This window comes from Mobula birostris, unplaced genomic scaffold (assembly GCF_030028105.1).
Source record: "Mobula birostris isolate sMobBir1 unplaced genomic scaffold, sMobBir1.hap1 scaffold_348, whole genome shotgun sequence".
NCBI lineage: Eukaryota > Metazoa > Chordata > Chondrichthyes > Myliobatiformes > Myliobatidae > Mobula > Mobula birostris.
In genome coordinates this window covers 216,287-233,616 of record NW_027276549.1, presented here as the reverse complement: position 1 = coordinate 233,616, position 17,330 = coordinate 216,287, and the positions used below count along the sequence as shown (strand labels likewise).

The following is a 17,330-nucleotide window of genomic DNA, read 5'->3' as shown; positions in this document are numbered from 1 at the left end:
GAAAGAAGCTACAGAAATTTGTAAAATTAGTCTGTTCCAGCTTGATTTCTAGCCTCTGTAGTATCCAAGATGTCTTTAAGGACTGGTGCCTCAGAAAGACAGTGCCCATTATTAAGGACACTCATCACCTAGGACATGTCTCTTCTCATTATTACTGTCAAGAAGGAGGTGCAGAAGCCTGAAGGCACACATTCAGCTGTTCAGGAGCAGCTTCTTCCCCTCTGCCATCCAATTCCTAAATGGATATGGAACCCATAAATGCTACCTCACTTTTAAAAATATTATTTCTGTGCACTATATTTAATTTAACTACTGTATTTAATATCTATATATATTTTGTGTAATTGATTTACTTTTTTTTATACTATTATATAAAATAGCATGGTACTGCTGCAGCTAAGTTAACAGTTTTCACAACATATGGCAGTGATATTAAATCTTCAGGGTGAGTGTGCTCTAGAATGACCTGTGGTGTGAGTGTGTCCCAGTGTGATCTATGGGATGAGTTTGTCACAGTGTGTTGACCTGTGGGGTGAGTGTGTCGTCTTTCCCCCTGTACTGCTAACCTGCCCTCTGGGCATTCCTGACACAGATTTGGAGCAGGATTTTTGTTTCCCTGCTTTAGGTACAAGGGCCGTGTTGAGCTGCCGGACAACCTAAAGTCCCTGTTTAGACCAGTTGCCATGATGGTGCCTGACGCCAAGCTCATTGCTGAAGTCACGTTGTTCTCTCAGGGCTTTAAGTCAGCCAGGTCTCTCTCTGGAAAGGTCATCAATCTTTACCAGCTGGCCCGCCAGCAGCTTTCTCAGCAGGTAAGGAGTCACATTCTCCCAGGATCAGCTCTCTGATCTAGCCCTTTCAACACCAGATCCCTTTGATGCCCCGACCAGTCAGTTACATGCCAATGAATACACACATTCAGAGCTAATGTTATACAGCTATCACCTTGAATACAGGACATTCTCCCAGTCCCGAGTGCCCAGATTCTGACATGGTTACATTGTCTCCCTTTATGGTTTACTGATGTCCATGTTGGTGGTTCTCTGGTCACTCTGTGCTGGAGTTACAGCAGCCCCAGATGTTAGCATCATCCTTGCCTCAATTCTGGAATTGTGATGGGCTCAGCTACAGAGACTGATAGAGGCTCCTGGGGTCTTGAACTAGAGTTATAGTGTGATACAACATGGAAACTGGGCCCAACTCATCCACTTTGACCATCTAAGCTCAAAGCTAATTTATTGACATATGCACAATGAGATGCATGCACAGGTGCAATGATAAAGCTAATTAGGGTTAGTGTTAGTGATCAACTAGTCTCATTTGCCTGCATTTGGCCTATATCCCTCTGAACATTTCTTATCTATGTATGTATCTGTCCCTTAAACATTATAATTAAACCACTTAAATCACTTTCTTTGACTCTGTATACCTCCTGTGTAAAAAAAAGTTGCCCTTAGGTCCCTTGTAATATTTTTTTGAGGACAAAGCAGGATTGTTTTACACAGAACTGTAATGTGCTCCTGTACTGTAACCACTCAGAGATTCTGTAATATCCTGCTGGGAGTAATTGACTAAGATGTGGTATATAAAGAAGATTGGAAGGTGGAGGTTCAGCTCAGACTGTCAAAATAAAAGAAGCCTGGCTTTACTTTTAACCTAGGAACTCATCAATCGCTCCTGTCTCTGCAGGACCATTATGACTTTGGAATGCGGTCTGTGAAGTCTGTATTACTGCTGGCAGGGAAGAGGAAGAGAGCATTGGAGATTAGGTAAGTAGAGGATGACTGCACTAAGTGACTACATCTCACTGGTTTGTCAGAGGGACCCCCATGATCAGCGTTGTAATTCTGAAGCAGAGCACCAAGAAGATAATCTTCTGAAGTCAAAAAAGAGCCTCTGCCTTCATTCCTTACATGTTGTTGTATCTGTCTAAAAGCCCCTTAAACACCACTATCATATCTGCTTCCACCAATGTCTCTGGCAGCCCATTCCAAGCACCAACCCTCTCTGAAATCACTTGCTCCACTCATTACTTTTAAAATTCCGCCCCCCCCCCACCTAAAATGTGTGTCCTCCAGTATTTGACATTTCTAACCTAGGAAAAGATTCTGACAGTCTACACTATCAATGCCTCTCGTGTCTTTATATACTTATATCAGCTTTCCCCTCAGTCTCTGATGCTCCAGAGAAAACAACATAAGTTTGCACAGGTTTTCTTAAGAGTTCATCCCTCTAATCCCGGCAGCATCCTGGTAAATGTCCCATATACCCTTTCCAAGGCTTCCACATTTTTAATGTAATAGTGTGACCAGAATTGCACACAATGCAAAGAATTGCATACAAATGATACCGAGGGATCTTGGTGTCCTACTGCATGCTTTATTAAAGGTTAGTATGCAAGTACAGCCAATAATCAGGAAAACTAATGCTGTTTATTGCAAGGAAAATTGAATGCAAAAGTAAGGAAGTTATCCCTCAGTTGCATAGTGCATATTTAAGGTACTCTAGACAGTATTAGTCTCCTTACTTAGGGAAGATGGAAACAAGTTTACTCAACTGGACACCTAGAATGGACAAGGTGTCTGATGAGGAAAGGCAAACTTTAATCCAGTGGTATTCAGGAGAAGGAACACCATAAGAGGTCCTAACATAAGAACATAAGAAATAGGAGCAGGAGTAGGCCATCCGGCCCATCGAACCTGCCCCGCCATTCAATAAGATCATGGCTGATCTGTCCGTAAACTCAGCTCCATCAACCTGCCTTTTCCCCATAAACTTTAATTCCCTTACTTTGTAAAAACCTATCTAACTGTATCTTAAATATATTTAGTGATGAAAGCTCAGGGTGGATGTGGAAAGTGTTTTCTCTTTTGGAAGAATCTAGGATTATGTGTCAATGCTTAAAATAATGAGTTGCCCATTTGAGACAGAGTTGAGGTGAATTTTCTACTTTCAGAGGACTGTATGTCTTTGGAAATCTCTTCCTGTAAGGCCGTGGATTATGTTTAAAACAGGGATAAGTTTTTTTTTTATCTATTTCTAGCCTCCTGACATCATCAGCATAACTTATTAACCTACCTATCTACATGTCAGCAACAAAATATAGCAACCGTACTTTCAGTCCATAAGCACTACCTAAACATTCCTTCTGTTTGCAGTATTTTTTATTTTTATAATTTATTGTAATTTTGTGTCTTTGCTCTGTACTGTGGCTGCAGAACAACAGATTTCTCATCATCTAAGTCAATGATAATAATTCTGATTCTGTTTTCAAGTTATTTCTATAAACTGTAAAATATTGGGGGCAATGGAATGATTCATTGCCACTTGCAATAACTTGCCAACCAGAAAAAGACCACTTTATAACTAGTCTCTGCTTCCTGTTAGCCAATCTTTATTCTCACCAATATGTTACCTCCTACACCATAGACTATTTTCTGCAATAACCTTTGATGTTGTGTCTCATCAAATTCATTTATGAAATATAAGTACAGTTCATTCACCAGTATCTCTTTATATGCAGCACATGCTACTTGTTCTCAAAAAAACCCAGTAAGTTGGTCACACGTATTTTCCCTTTCATGAGACTGCTTTAATACTTGATTACCTTTAATTTTAAAATTGCCTTGACTAGTTTTGAGCTCTAACATTTCTACCCTGTTTCCTCACACTCTTTGTCTCCATCCTTTTTGAATAGAAGAATTGTGTCAGTTATTTTCCAATCTAATAGAACTTCCCAAACTATAGTAAATTTGAGGAAATTAAATTACTGTATAGTTCACTCTTTTATTAAAAGGGATTTTGTGTTCCTAGAAAACTGTACATATTAGATATGTGAAGACGTGTCATCTTGTGTAAAAGAAGGCAAGTTGAAAAAAAACGTAGTTTATTTATTTTTTTCACGTAAATCTCATAGGAGTGAATTTCTATTCTCTACCTCAATCAATATTGGTATTGATTTCTGATTTCTGTTAGGACAGATTCCTATTACTGAGCTGCCTTAATGCTGTAGTCACCCATACAGTGTCATGCTGTCCTATGGAGGGGAAATAGGCCCTTCAGCCCTCCAAGTGCAACACCAACAGCTGAGTACCCATGCATACTATTCTCATTTCCAGCAGCTATCCCATGCCCTTCTCTGCCTTGTCCAGATACCTCTTAAATGTCATGAGAGCATCTTCTGCCATTATCCCCATAGGCAGTGCAATCCGGATTCCTACTATTCTCCTTTCCAGCAGCTATCCCATGCCCTTCTCTGCCTTGTCTAAATACCTCTTAGATGTCATGAGAGCATCTTCTGCCATTATCCCCATAGGCAGTGCAATCCGGATTCCAACTACCCTGGGTGAAAAATTCTTACACAGGTGTTAGAGCACGACGAACAATTTTGGTCACCCTGTTATAGGAAAGATGCTATTAAATAAGAAAAATTGCAGTAAAGATTTACCAGGATGTGGCCTCACTTGTGAACCTGAGTTACAAGGAGAGATTGTGGAAATTAAAATTTTATTCCCGAGGACAAAGGAGATTGAGTGGCGACCTGATAGATCATATAAGACATAATAAGGTGCATGGACAGGGTGAAAGCACATAGTCTTTTCTTGTGTGCTAAAAATGAGAAGGTATAGATTTAAGATTAGAGATGAGAAATTTAGAGGAGGTATCAGGGCCACCTTCTTCACATAAAGGATGGTGCATATTTGGAATGAGTTACCAGAGTTTGTGGTTGGTGACTGCACATTAGCAACATTTTACAGCCATCTAGATAAGTACATAGATAGGAGAGGTTTAGAGGGCTAACAACTAAACATGGGCTGGTAAGACTCACTCTCTGCGCAATACCATTGGGATGAACAAAATGGGCCAATGGCCTGCTTCCATGCTGTATGACACTGAGTCTATGAAATCCCCTCTAAACCTCTCAGCCCTCACCTTAAACCTCTACCTTCTGCTAAGGGAAAATACCAGGGTGACAAGGAGGGGGGTAGTCTGGGTTAAAAAGGAGGTAACTGGGATGGGGAGACAACTATCCATGTCAGTCTGATAATACAGGGGTAATACAGTTTCTCCTGGAATGCAGATACGTGAACATGTCAGTCCACAGTTTCTCCCGAGTGGTAGTCACATGGTTTAATCAGTCCACAGTGTATCCTAGGTAAAAGGCACATGGACAAGTCAGCCTAGGGAATCTCCCAGGTGACAGTCACACATGCTAAACCCATTGAGTTCCTCCAGCAGATTGTTTGCTGCTTCAGATTCCAGCATCTGCAGTCTCTTGTGTCTCCAATAAATTAGAAGAAATAAATGAGTCACAGTGGCCCCGGTGGGGTTGGAAGTGAGGGATTTCATGGGAGAAATCATCAATGTTTCAGATTGAAACCCTTCATGAGGACTAAGATTAGAGAGGGGTGATGGCCAGTATGTCTCCTTGCTGATAGTCGTACTGGTAGGTCAGCTTTCAGTTGGTGGTGGCATCCATTAGTCTCGCGAGCCCAGCTTTCAGTATCACCTAGGATAACAATCACTAAGAGAGGTCATGGTAACTTAAAGCAAAATGCAAGAAATCTAGACACTCAAAATCTGAAAGTGATCATTCTGAGCCACTGAGGATTTTCAGCATTTTCTGATTCTATTTCAGTCTGCAATGTGTGCTGAGTGATAGTGCCATGGAAAGGCACAGCAAAAGGAAGTGTGGAAGAACATGTTCTCCCTGTGGGAGAACATTAAATAAGCTGGAGACTTATTTTTGCCTGATCATTTCTAAAACCTCGAGCACATTTCTCCCAAGATGTTATGCTGTGCTTGAATTATGTCAGGAGGGGGTAGGATTCACCTTAATTCTATTGTCCTTGAGTGGAGAACTGATCTACAGTTCTCAGATTGTTCAGTCAAAGCAGATATTCAGTGCATTTCAGCTTTTGTCAGTGAGGGTGGCAACCCAGACTGAGTTCAGTAAACCACCCAGGTACATAATTTCACTCAAGTGCAGGTGCTAGCTATGTTCTCAGTCAGAGCTCTATGTTTAGCTATATAGCTGTTACCCCTTGCCTGTGCACTTTTTACTGAATTTCTAGATCAGGCATGTCTTTCAGGCTCACTAAATGTGCTGATTAGTTTGATATCTTGACACACCTGCAGTGGCAGGCAAATTGGCTCATTAGTCAGTTGTACACAAAATTGGCTTTGTGGAAAGAGTCAGAGGTGGTAATGAAGTAATATTTTTCACATTGGAGACCTGTGACCCGTGGAGTGTGGCAGAGATCAGTGCCAGATCCCCTGCTATTTGTCATCTGTAGTAATGATTTGGATGAGAGTGGAATTGGTATGATTAGTAGGTTTGTGGATGACCAAAATTGAAGTTGTAGTGGACAGTGAAGTAAGCTGTCTAAGGTTTCAATAGGATCCAGATCAAATGAGAAAATGGGCCAAGGAATGGCAGATGGAGTTCAACTCACTTGAGTGCGAAGTGTCAAATTTTGGGAAGTTGAGGGCAGGCCTTACACACTAAATAGTAGGACCCAAAAATGTGTTGTAGAACAGAGACCTAGTGGTACAAGTACATAATTCTCTGAAAATGGTGACAGAGATAAACAAAGTGGTGAAGAAAGTATATGGCACACTTGCTTTCATTGTACAGGACACTGAGTACAAGAGTTGGGCCGTTATGTTAGAGACGTATGGGATGTTGGTGAGACCGTCACTGAATTATTGTGTGCATTTCTAGAAACATAGAAACATAGAAAATAGGTGCAGGAGTAGGCCATTCGGCCCTTCGAGCCTGCAACGCCATTTATTATGATCATGGCTGATCATCCAACTCAGAACCCCGCCCCAGCCTTCCCTCCATACCCCCTGACCCCCGTAGCCACAAGGGCCATATCTAACCCCCTCTTAAATATAGCCAATGAAATGGCCTCAACTGTTTCCTGTGGCAGAGAATTCCACAGATTCACCACTCTCTGTGTGAAGAAGTTTTTCCTAATCTCGGTCCTAAAAGGCTTCCCCTCTATCCTCGAACTGTGGCCCCTCGTTCTGGACTTCCCCAACATCAGGAACGATCTTCCTGCATCTAGCCTGTCCAATCCCTTTAGGATCTTATACGTTTCAATCAGATCCCCCCTCAATCTTCTAAATTCCAACGAGTACAAGCCCAGTTCATCCAGTCTTTCTTCATATGAAAGCCCTGCCATCCCAGGAATCAATCTGGTGAACCTTCTTTGTACTCCCTCTATGGCAAGGATGTCTTTCCTCAGATTAGGGGACCAAAACTGCACACAATACTCCAGGTGTGGTCTCACCAAGGCCTTGTACAACTGCAGTAGTACCATCCTGCTCCTGTACTCGAATCCTCTTGCTATAAATGCCAGCATACCATTCGCCTTTTTCACCGCCTGCTGTACCTGCATGCCCACTTTCAATGACTGGTGTATAATGACACCCAGGTCTCGTTGCACCTCCCCTTTTCCTAATCGGCCACCATTCAGATAATAATCTGTTTTCCTATTTTTGCCACCAAAGTGGATAACTTCACATTTATCCACATTAAATTGCATCTGCCGTGAATTTGCCCACTCACCCAACCTATCCAAGTCACCCTGCATCCTCTTAGCATCCTCCTCACAGCTAACACTGCCACCCAGCTTCGTGTCATCCGCAAACTTGGAGATGCTGCATTTAATTCCCTCATCCAAGTCATTAATATATATTGTAAACAACTGGGGTCCCAGCACTGAGCCTTGCGGTACCCCACTAGTCACCGCCTGCCATTCTGAAAAGGTCCCGTTTATTCCCACTCTTTGCTTCCTGTCTGCTAACCAATTCTCCACCCACACCAATACCTTACCCCCAATACCGTGTGCTTTAAGTTTGCACACTAATCTCCTGTGTGGGACCTTGTCAAAAGCCTTTTGAAAATCCAAATATACCACATCCACTGGTTCTCCCCTATCCACTCTACTAGTTACATCCTCAAAAAATTCTATGAGATTCGTCAGACATGATTTTCCTTTCACAAATCCATGCTGACTTTGTCCGATCATTTCACCGCTTTCCAAATGTGCTGTTATCACATCCTTGATAACTGACTCCAGCAGTTTCCCCACCACCTACGTTAGGCTAACCGGTCTATAATTCCCCGGTTTCTCTCTCCCTCCTTTTTTAAAAAGTGGAGTTACATTAGCCACCCTCCAATCCTCAGGAACTAGTCCAGAATCTAACGAGTTTTGAAAAATTATCACTAATGCATCCAATATTTCTTGGGCTACTTCCTTAAGCACTCTAGGATGCAGACCATCTGGCCCTGGGGATTTATCTGCCTTCAATCCCTTCAATTTACCTAACACCACTTCCCTACTAACATGTATTTCGCTCAGTTCCTCCATCTCACTGGACCCTCTGTCCCCTACTATTTCTGGAAGATTATTTATGTCCTCCTTAGTAAAGACAGAACCAAAGTAATTATTCAATTGGTCTGCCATGTCCTTGCTCCCCATAATCAATTCACCTGTTTCTGTCTGCAGGGGACCTACATTTGTCTGTACCAGTCTTTTCCTTTTTACATATCTATAAAAGCTTTTACAGTCAGTTTTTATGTTCCCTGCCAGTTTTCTCTCATAATCTTTTTTCCCCTTCCTAATTAAGCCCTTTGTCCTCCTCTGCTGAATTCTGAATTTCTCCCAGTCCTCAGGTGAGCCACTTTCTCTGGCTAACTTGTATGCTTCTTCTTTGGAATTGATACTATCCCTAATTTCTCTTGTCAGCCACGGGTGCACTACCTTCCTTGATTTATTCTTTTGCCAAACTGGGATGAACAATTGTTGTAGTTCATCCATGCAACCTTTAAATGCTTGCCATTGCATATCCACCGTCAACCCTTTAAGTGTCATTTGCCAGTCTATCCTAGCTAATTCATGTCTCATACCTTCAAAGTTACCCCTCTTTAAGTTCAGAACCTTTGTTTCTGAATTAACTATGTCACTCTCCATCTTAATGAAGAATTCCACCATATTATGGTCACTCTTACCCAAGGGGCCTCTCACGACAAGATTGCTAATTAACCCTTCCTCATTGCTCAAAACCCAGTCCAGAATAGCCTGCTCTCTAGTTGGTTCCTCGACATGTTGGTTCAAAAAACCATCCCGCATACATTCCAAGAAATCCTCTTCCTCAGCACCTTTACCAATTTGGTTCACCCAATCTACATGTAGATTGAAGTCACCCATTATAACTGCTGTTCCTTTATTGCACACATTTCTATTCCTGTTTAATACCATCTCCGACCTCACTACTACTGTTAGGTGGCTTGTATACAACTCCCACCAGCGTCTTCTGCCCCTTAGTGTTACGCAGCTCTACCCATATCGATTCCACATCTTCCCGGCTTATGTCCTTCCTTTCTATTGCATTAATCTCTTCTTTAACCAGCAACGCCACCCCACCTCCCCTTCCTTCATGTCTATCCCTCCTGAATATTGAATATCCCTGAACGTTGAGCTCCCATCCCTGGTCACCCTGGAGCCATGTCTCTGTGATCCCAACTATATCATAATCATTAATAACAATCTGCACTTTCAATTCATCCACCTTATTACGAATGCTCCTTGCATTGACACACAAAGCCTTCAGGCGCTCTTTTACAACTCTCTTAGCCCTTATACAATTATGCTGAAAAGTGGCCCTTTTTAATGCTTGCCCTGGATTTGTCGGCCTGCCACTTTTACTTTTCTCCTTAGTACTTTTTGCTTCTACCCTCACTTTACACCCCTCTGTCTCTCTGTACTGGTTCCCATCCCCCTGTTGTGAACTAACCTCCTCACGCCTAGCCTCTTTAATTTGATTCCCACCCCCCAACCATTCTAGTTTAAAGTCACCTCAGTAGCCCCTGCTAATCTCCCTGCCAGGATATTGGTCCCCCTAGGATTCAAGTGTAACCCGTCCTTTTTGTACAGGTCACACCTGCGCCAAAAGAGGTCCTAATGATCCAAAAACTTGAATCCCTGCCCCCTGCTCCAATCCCTCAGCCACGCATTTATCCTCCACCTCATCGCATTCCTACTCTCACTGTCGCGTGGCACAGGCAGTAATCCCGAGATTACTACCTTTGCGGTCCTTTTTCTCAACTCCCTTCCTAGCTCCCTATATTCTCCTTTCAGGACCTCATCCCTTTTCCTACCTATGTCATTGGTACCTATATGTACCACGACCTCTGGCTTCTCACCCTCCCACTTCAGGATATCTTGGACATGATCAGAAATATCCCGGACCCTGGCACCAGGGAGGCAAACTACCATCCGGGTCTCTGGACTGCGTCCACAGAATCGCCTATCTGACCCCCTTACTATCGAGTCCCCTATCACAACTGCCCTCCTCTTCCTTGCCCTACCCTTCTGAGCTACAGGGCCAGACTCTGTGCCGGAGGCACGGCCACTGTCGCTTCCCCTGGGTAAGCTGTCCCCCCCAACAGTACTCAAACAGGAGTACCTGTTGTTAAGGGGCACAGGCACCGGGGTACTCCCTATTACCTGACTTTTCCCCTTCCCCCTCCTAACCGTGACCCACTTGTCTGCCTCCCTTGTTCTTTTTGACATACTGTAGAAGGATGTGATTAAGCTAAAAATGGTGCAGAAATAACTCACAAGGATATTGCCAGGACTGGAGAACTTTCGTTATGAGGCAGGATTCACAGTCTGGGATTGTTTCCTCTGGTGTAAAAGAGGCCGAGTGGTGACTTTTACAGCAAATTATAACATGAAGGGCATAGATAAGACAGATAGTCAAAGTCTTTTTCCCAACATAGGAGAGTCTAAGACTAGAGGGTGTAGGTTTAATGTGAGAGGGGAAAGATTTAAAGGGGTCCTAAGATTCAAGTTTTTTACACAAAGGATGGTGGGTATATGGAACAAGCTGCTAGGGAAAGCCGTTCAATTGTAATATTTAAAAGACATTTGGACAGGTATGTATATAAGTTGGAATGGCTTAGAGGGATATGGACCAAATGTGAGCAAATGGGACTAGTTTAGGTGAGCACCTTGCCTATTATGGATGAGTTAGGGCTGAAGGACCTGTTCCCATGCTATAAACTTCTGTGACATGGACAAAGAGCCAGGTGGGAGGGAAGGGGTGACTGTCTTACAGGTAAGTATTCAGGAGCTCCTTGAGCACATTTTGTGATCCAACCCATTTTCAGTTCCTCTGAATGCAGGGGACTGCACCTCAACAGAGCCTGGACCAATGCCCTCAGAGAAGTCTTTTGGGGAGAGGAGGAGGTTGTTTTTCAGTATTCTAGGGGAATGTTTAGTTTTTATGGACAGGGAAATGGGAGGTTGAGAATGTAAAAAAGGGTGGGGGGGGGGAGAGCAGAGTAAGGAATGAAAGGTAGAATATTCTTACCACTTGGGTAATATGCTTACTTCTAATTTTTTTTTTAAATTAGTATTACCCAGGAGATAGTGTAGGCCAAACCTGCTCATAGTCTGACCTGCCAGTATAACTGCTGCCCAGCAGACACCATGGTCTGACCTGCCAATGTGACCCTAACCCAAAAGATAATGTAGTTTGATCTGTTTGTGTGACTATTACCTGAGAGATACTGTAGTCTGGTCAACTATTTGAACAGTTACCTAGCAATAGAAACCGTATGCAGCATTGAAAAGGTTAATGTAATAGCAAAATGATTGTAAATGCAAGTGTTCATGTCAGCTCTGTGAATTTCATTTCATTATCACTTTCTGTGTTGCAATCACAGCAGGCAGAAAGTTGCAGTCTCTAATTTAGGGACACAAGAGAGACTGCAGATGCTAGGATTTTGAAGCAACACTACAAACATTGGAGAAACTCAGCATGTCATGCGGCATCTACGGAGGGAAATGAACAGTTGATGTTTCAGGCCAAGACTTCATTTCCCTCTGTACATGTTGCCTAACCTGCTGTCTTCCTCCAGTATGTTGCCCATAATCTAGCATTTCCTCTGATAATTTAACATGTTCTTTTCTCTTTAGAGATACAAAGAAGTCGCTGAACCACACTGATGAATCACACATTCTCATCAATGCACTAAAGGATGCAAATCTGACCAAGTTCCTGGCTGAAGATGTGCCCTTGTTTGGAAGCATTCTGAATGACCTATTCCCAGGACTGACTCCACCCAAAGATGAAACCCTTCTTTTGCAGGTGACAACTTCCTTAAATATTCTTCCTCCTTTTTTAAATTGCAGGTTTCCCCTTCATCCTCTGGTATTTCCCAGGGTGGTAATGAAACAATTCTGAAGATTATATAATGTATACATATTTAGATAATAAGTGTACTTTGAGCTTTGAACTTCGATGAAGTCAAGGATAATTTGCACCCATTTTAGTTTGTTGAGTTCTGAAGAAGCTGAAGAAGGTGCCTAACAGGGCAAGTTGGGGTGGTGAACTCATTCTATCTCTAGTACTGGACTGTTTGTGTGCTCCCAACAAACAGACACAATGTTCTAGACCTCCTCAGCACCATCTATCCTGGATGCACTTTTTTCACTTTGGCTACGGATTCCCATGTTAGTAAGGGGAAATTTGAATTGTTTTATTATTGTTGCGTGTACTGAGATAAAGTGAAAAATTTGTTTTGCATACCATGAAAACTCAAGTACGTCGAGGGAAAAGCAATAATAGAGTGCGTAATACAGTGTTACAATGACAGAGAAAGAGCAGTGCAGGGAGACGAGCAGGTGCAAGATCGTGACAAGGCAGATTGTGAGGTCAGGAGCACAAAAGGTCCACTCTAGAACTGTGAGAGTGAAGCTGTCCTGGAGCTTTGTGGTCCCGGCTCACCATCATGGTGTTTTCAAGCTCTTGAATCTTCTGCCTGATGAGAGGGGACAGAAGTGAGAAATTCTAAGGGTGGGAGGAGCTGATGATTATGTTGGCTCTTTCCCATGGTAACAAGAAGTATAGACAGAGTCCATGGAGGGGAGACTGTTTTTTTGTGATAGACTAGGTTGTGTCCACAACTCAACCACTTTCTTGGGGTCTTAGGCAGAGAGGTTGCCCAAGACCATCAAACTGTGAAGCATGCAGATTGGATGTCTGCAATGGTGCATCTATAAAACTTGATGGGGGTCAATGGGGATATAATAAATTTCCTCAGCCTTCTGAGGAAGTAGAGGCACGAATGTGCTTTTTTGGTCGTAGTATCTATATGGTTGGACCAGGACAACCAATTGGGGTTACATGTTTTCCAGGAATGTTTACTTGGTAATCTTTTGCCATGGTGGAGTTCAGAATGCCTATGCCAGGAGTCTAACATTAGACGTGTGAACAAAGTAGCCTGTCCATTTGAACCAACTACTGTTGGAGACTTATTGCTCTATTGCTTATCCAGCCAGCAAATTTGGAGATATGCAGAGACAGCATTGCTAGAAACCCTCTGTTAACCCTGAGGTACTAGTTATAACAGACAGAAGTGTGCAGGATGCATATGTTAACATTGCATCTTATGGCCTTTGGAGTAAGTTCTCAGTCCCAACACACAGTGCTCACACCTTGTGAGTTTGTCAGCATTCATTTTCTGCAATTAACATTCGCATGCTGTCCATGTACAAACTTCCCCATGCCCTAGTGACTGTGTAAACAGCTGCTCCTGTATTCATACTTTTAATGGACCTTTAATATGCTTATATTCATATTTATTAACATTAAACCTAGGAAAGAATATCACAGAAACAGGCCCTTCAGCAAATAATGCCTGTCCCAACCATGGTGCTAATTTAAAGTACATATTTGTCTGCACATGATCTATATCCCCTTACTTCTGTATGTTTATGTGCCTGTCAAATTGTCCCTTTTATGTCGCTATTGTATCTGCTTCCACCACCATGCCTTGCAGAGCATTCCAGGCACCTACCACTCACTGTAAAAACAATTTCCCATGGAATCCTCTTTAAACATCTCCCCTCTCACATTCAAGCCATGCCCTCTTCTATTTGACATTACCATCCTGGGAAAAAGACTCTGACTGTCCACACTATCTATGCCTCTCAAAATTTTATGAACTTCTATCAGGTCTTCCACCAGCATATCCTCTATCAAAAGCAGGGAATATGGCCAGTCCACCATGGGTAAAGCCCTCCCCTCCATTGAGCACACCAATTGCAGGAAAGCAGCATCCATCATCAAGGACCCCATTACCCAGATCATGCTCTTTTCTCTCTGCTGCCATCAAGAAGGAAGTTTAGGAGCCTCAAGACTCATACTATCAGGTTCAGGAACAGTTATTACCCCAGAATCAGTGGGAATAAGCTCATTGAACTTCACTTGCCACATCACTGAAATGTTCCCACCACCTATGGACTCATTTTCAAGGACTCTTCATCTCATGTTCTTGATATTTATTGCTTATTTATTATTGTTACTTTTTTTCTCTTTTGTATTTGTACAGTTTGTTGTCTTTTGGACATCGTTTGTTTTTCTGCCTTGATGGGTGCAGTCTTTCTATTTGGTTCTTGGATTTACTGAGTATGTCCGCAAGAAAACAAAGGTCAGGGTTGTATGTGGTGACACATACGTACTTTGATTATACATTTGCATTGAACTTTGGAGCATGCAAAGCTCCAGAGAAAACAATCCAAGTTTGTCCAACCTCTCCTTATAGCTAATACTCTTTAATCCAGGCAGTATCCTGGTGAAACTTTTCTATGTCCTCCCCAAGCCTCTACATCCTCTCTGTTATGGGTGAACAGAACTGCACACAATACTCTAAATTTGGCCTGACCAAACTTTAATACAGCTTTAAAAGTAAACCAAAGGATATAAAGTCGATTTTAGGAGCTTGGACTAGAGGTTTGTTCTTAATAAGATGCTGTATAAAGTTCTCTATTTTCCCACGAGTACTCCAAATTATTCTGCCAGCTCTGTGAGTGTGTGTATGAGGCAGCTTAGTGACAGCTTGTACTTTTTATTCAAACAGTCAATCTCAGATCTGGCTGAGATGGTTCATTTCCTCCGAAGTCCTGGCAATATGTAAATAGATACATACCCATATGTATAATTAAATAAGTTGCTGTTCATCCACTTTCAACTTAGCTGGCGTGACATCTGGGAGATGGAGGGATCTCGGCTGAGTTTTGTCTTCAGAGCCACTTATGACCTCCTACCCACACCCCAGAACCTGAACCAGTGGTAGGAAGAAGACCCCGCTTGCTTTCTTTGTCAAGCACCTGGATCACTAAGGCACATTTTAACAGAATGCACCATGAGCCTCACCCAGGGGCAGTACACTTGGTGGCATAACCAAGTTCTCAGATAGCTGGCATCAATCTTGGAACAGAGGCGAACCACCACAAATGCTCTCCAACAAACATCGGCAGGAAATGTCTACATCACACGATTTGTACCAGCAGGCCAACCTCCAGAGCACCATATAACATCAAAAGATGTAAGCATTCTGCAGGTTGCTCGGGATTGGAAAATGGACATGGACTTGAAAAAAAAGCTTGTGTTTCCCCCAGACATTGCAGCTACAACACTCCGGTCAAACATGGTCCTGTGGTCCACAACAGCCAAGCTGGCATATGTTGTGGAATTGACAGTACCATGGGAAGATGGTGTCGAAGAAGCTTATGAGAGGAAAAAGACCAAGTACTCTGAACTGGCAACTGAAGCTGCCCAGAATGGCTGGAAGACCAAGATTTCCCCTGTAGAAGTGGGATGCAGGGGATTCGTTGCTACACCTACGACCAGTCTATTGAGGAAGATGGGGGTGACGGGTCACTCCCTCCAACAAGCAATCAAGTCCTTGTCAAATGCAGCAGAAGAAAGCAGAAATTGGATTTGGATTAAAAGGAAAGACAACAACTGGGCTGCAAGATGAAGACAGGAGGGTATGGAACTGAGGGGGGTGTATCTGGGACACCAGGTAGCACCGTCGAGCCCTCTGGAGACATCATAGGCTTATCAACGAAACGTCAAAGAAGGAGGGTGCCCACCTGATGACCCCGATGATGTACCTACCCTCCCTCCTTGTCACCACTCCAAACCCACTGCCAACATTGAGAGTGCCGACTTACCATAGGGATTGAAACATCAAGTCCTAGTAGCTCTACTACTGAGAGTTAATGATATGCTTAAGGCTCATACATACTGTTAAAATACAAAGGAAGGGTTTATTACCAAGACAATTGAATATAAAACTACATATTGCTTGTAGATAAACTTCACTGTAATGCTACACCTAGATTTGAAAGCCTCACAAAACTTCGGACCATTCCAGAATGTCACCATTCCCAGGTAAACCACTGAGAGTGGAACCATCCTGAATGACCCTTTTCCACTTTGAGCAGTCACAGGCCAATGATTCCCATGTTAGTAGGGAAGAAAACACTGTTATTCTGAAACATATCAACAGAAGAGGTGTTGGTGGTCTTAAAGCACATAAAAGTGAATATTCTGGGAACTAAGGGTGGAGATTGGAGCTGAACAAAGATCTTTGTATCTTTGTTTGCCATAGATGAGGTACTAAGAGACTGGGGACTGACTAATATTGTGCCTTTATTCAAGAAACACTACAAGAATGAGCCAGGAAACTACAGGCTGGCGGGACTTGTATCAGTGGTGGGAAAGTCACTGGATGGTATTCTGAGGCCAGGGTTTATTTGCATTTGTAAAGTCAAAAATTTATTATGGATAAATTCATAGCTTTGTTCGTTGGAGATCATATCTCATGAATTTGAGTATTTGGGAAAAATGACCAAGAGGATTGGGTGTGGACATTGTCTACATGGAGGCAAAACATTTGATGAAGCCCTACATGGTGGGTTGGTCCGGAAGTATAGAAGGTTTGGGGAGAGAGCAAGGATGCAGCAGAGGACTTAAGAACTTCAAAGCTGTATATCCATCATCCATTGTTTCTTAAACATTTCTGTTTTGGTCCATTCATTATAGAAAGCGATAGGCATTGCAACATTGGAGCTAGGCTTCCAGAGCTGCCCAAGCCAAGAGGAGAAGATAATCCAACTGTACAGTCAGATTCTGGTATGGTTAATTCTGCTAAAATCCTTCATCTCACCAGCTTCATTCCTGTCTTCCCTTAAGATAATTCTAATGAAACATAGATATCTATCTAACTACCTTCTAGATGTTGTGCATTATCAAAAGAATGATTACAAATTCAGCTCAAAATGTGTATTGTCAGATAGTTCACCCAACTATGAGGTGCAGTGCCCAAGTTAATTTTGTAGATGTTTCTTAATATTAAATTCCAGGACCTGAATTCAGTGGACTGATGCTAAAACGTCACTGTGGAAGATTAAGTGCCTGCCTCACAGTGCCACACATTTCTCCAACACTTTTCACATTCT

The 17,330-nt window shown here is 42.6% G+C and overlaps 1 protein-coding gene across 1 annotated transcript in view; it reads left to right on the top strand.

Annotated features, from left to right (window-relative positions):
- LOC140193014 (dynein axonemal heavy chain 6-like) overlaps positions 1-17,330 on the top strand; it is a gene marked incomplete at its 3' end in the record, with an annotated part of 382,778 nt that overhangs the window by 206,021 nt on the left and 159,427 nt on the right. Inside the window, exons 27-31 of the mRNA XM_072250467.1 lie at positions 626-812; positions 1,690-1,769; positions 5,116-5,128; positions 12,010-12,168; positions 16,915-17,004. Of these exons, the coding sequence (XP_072106568.1) occupies positions 626-812; positions 1,690-1,769; positions 5,116-5,128; positions 12,010-12,168; positions 16,915-17,004 (529 nt within the window). The remainder of the gene's footprint in view (positions 1-625; positions 813-1,689; positions 1,770-5,115; positions 5,129-12,009; positions 12,169-16,914; positions 17,005-17,330) is intronic.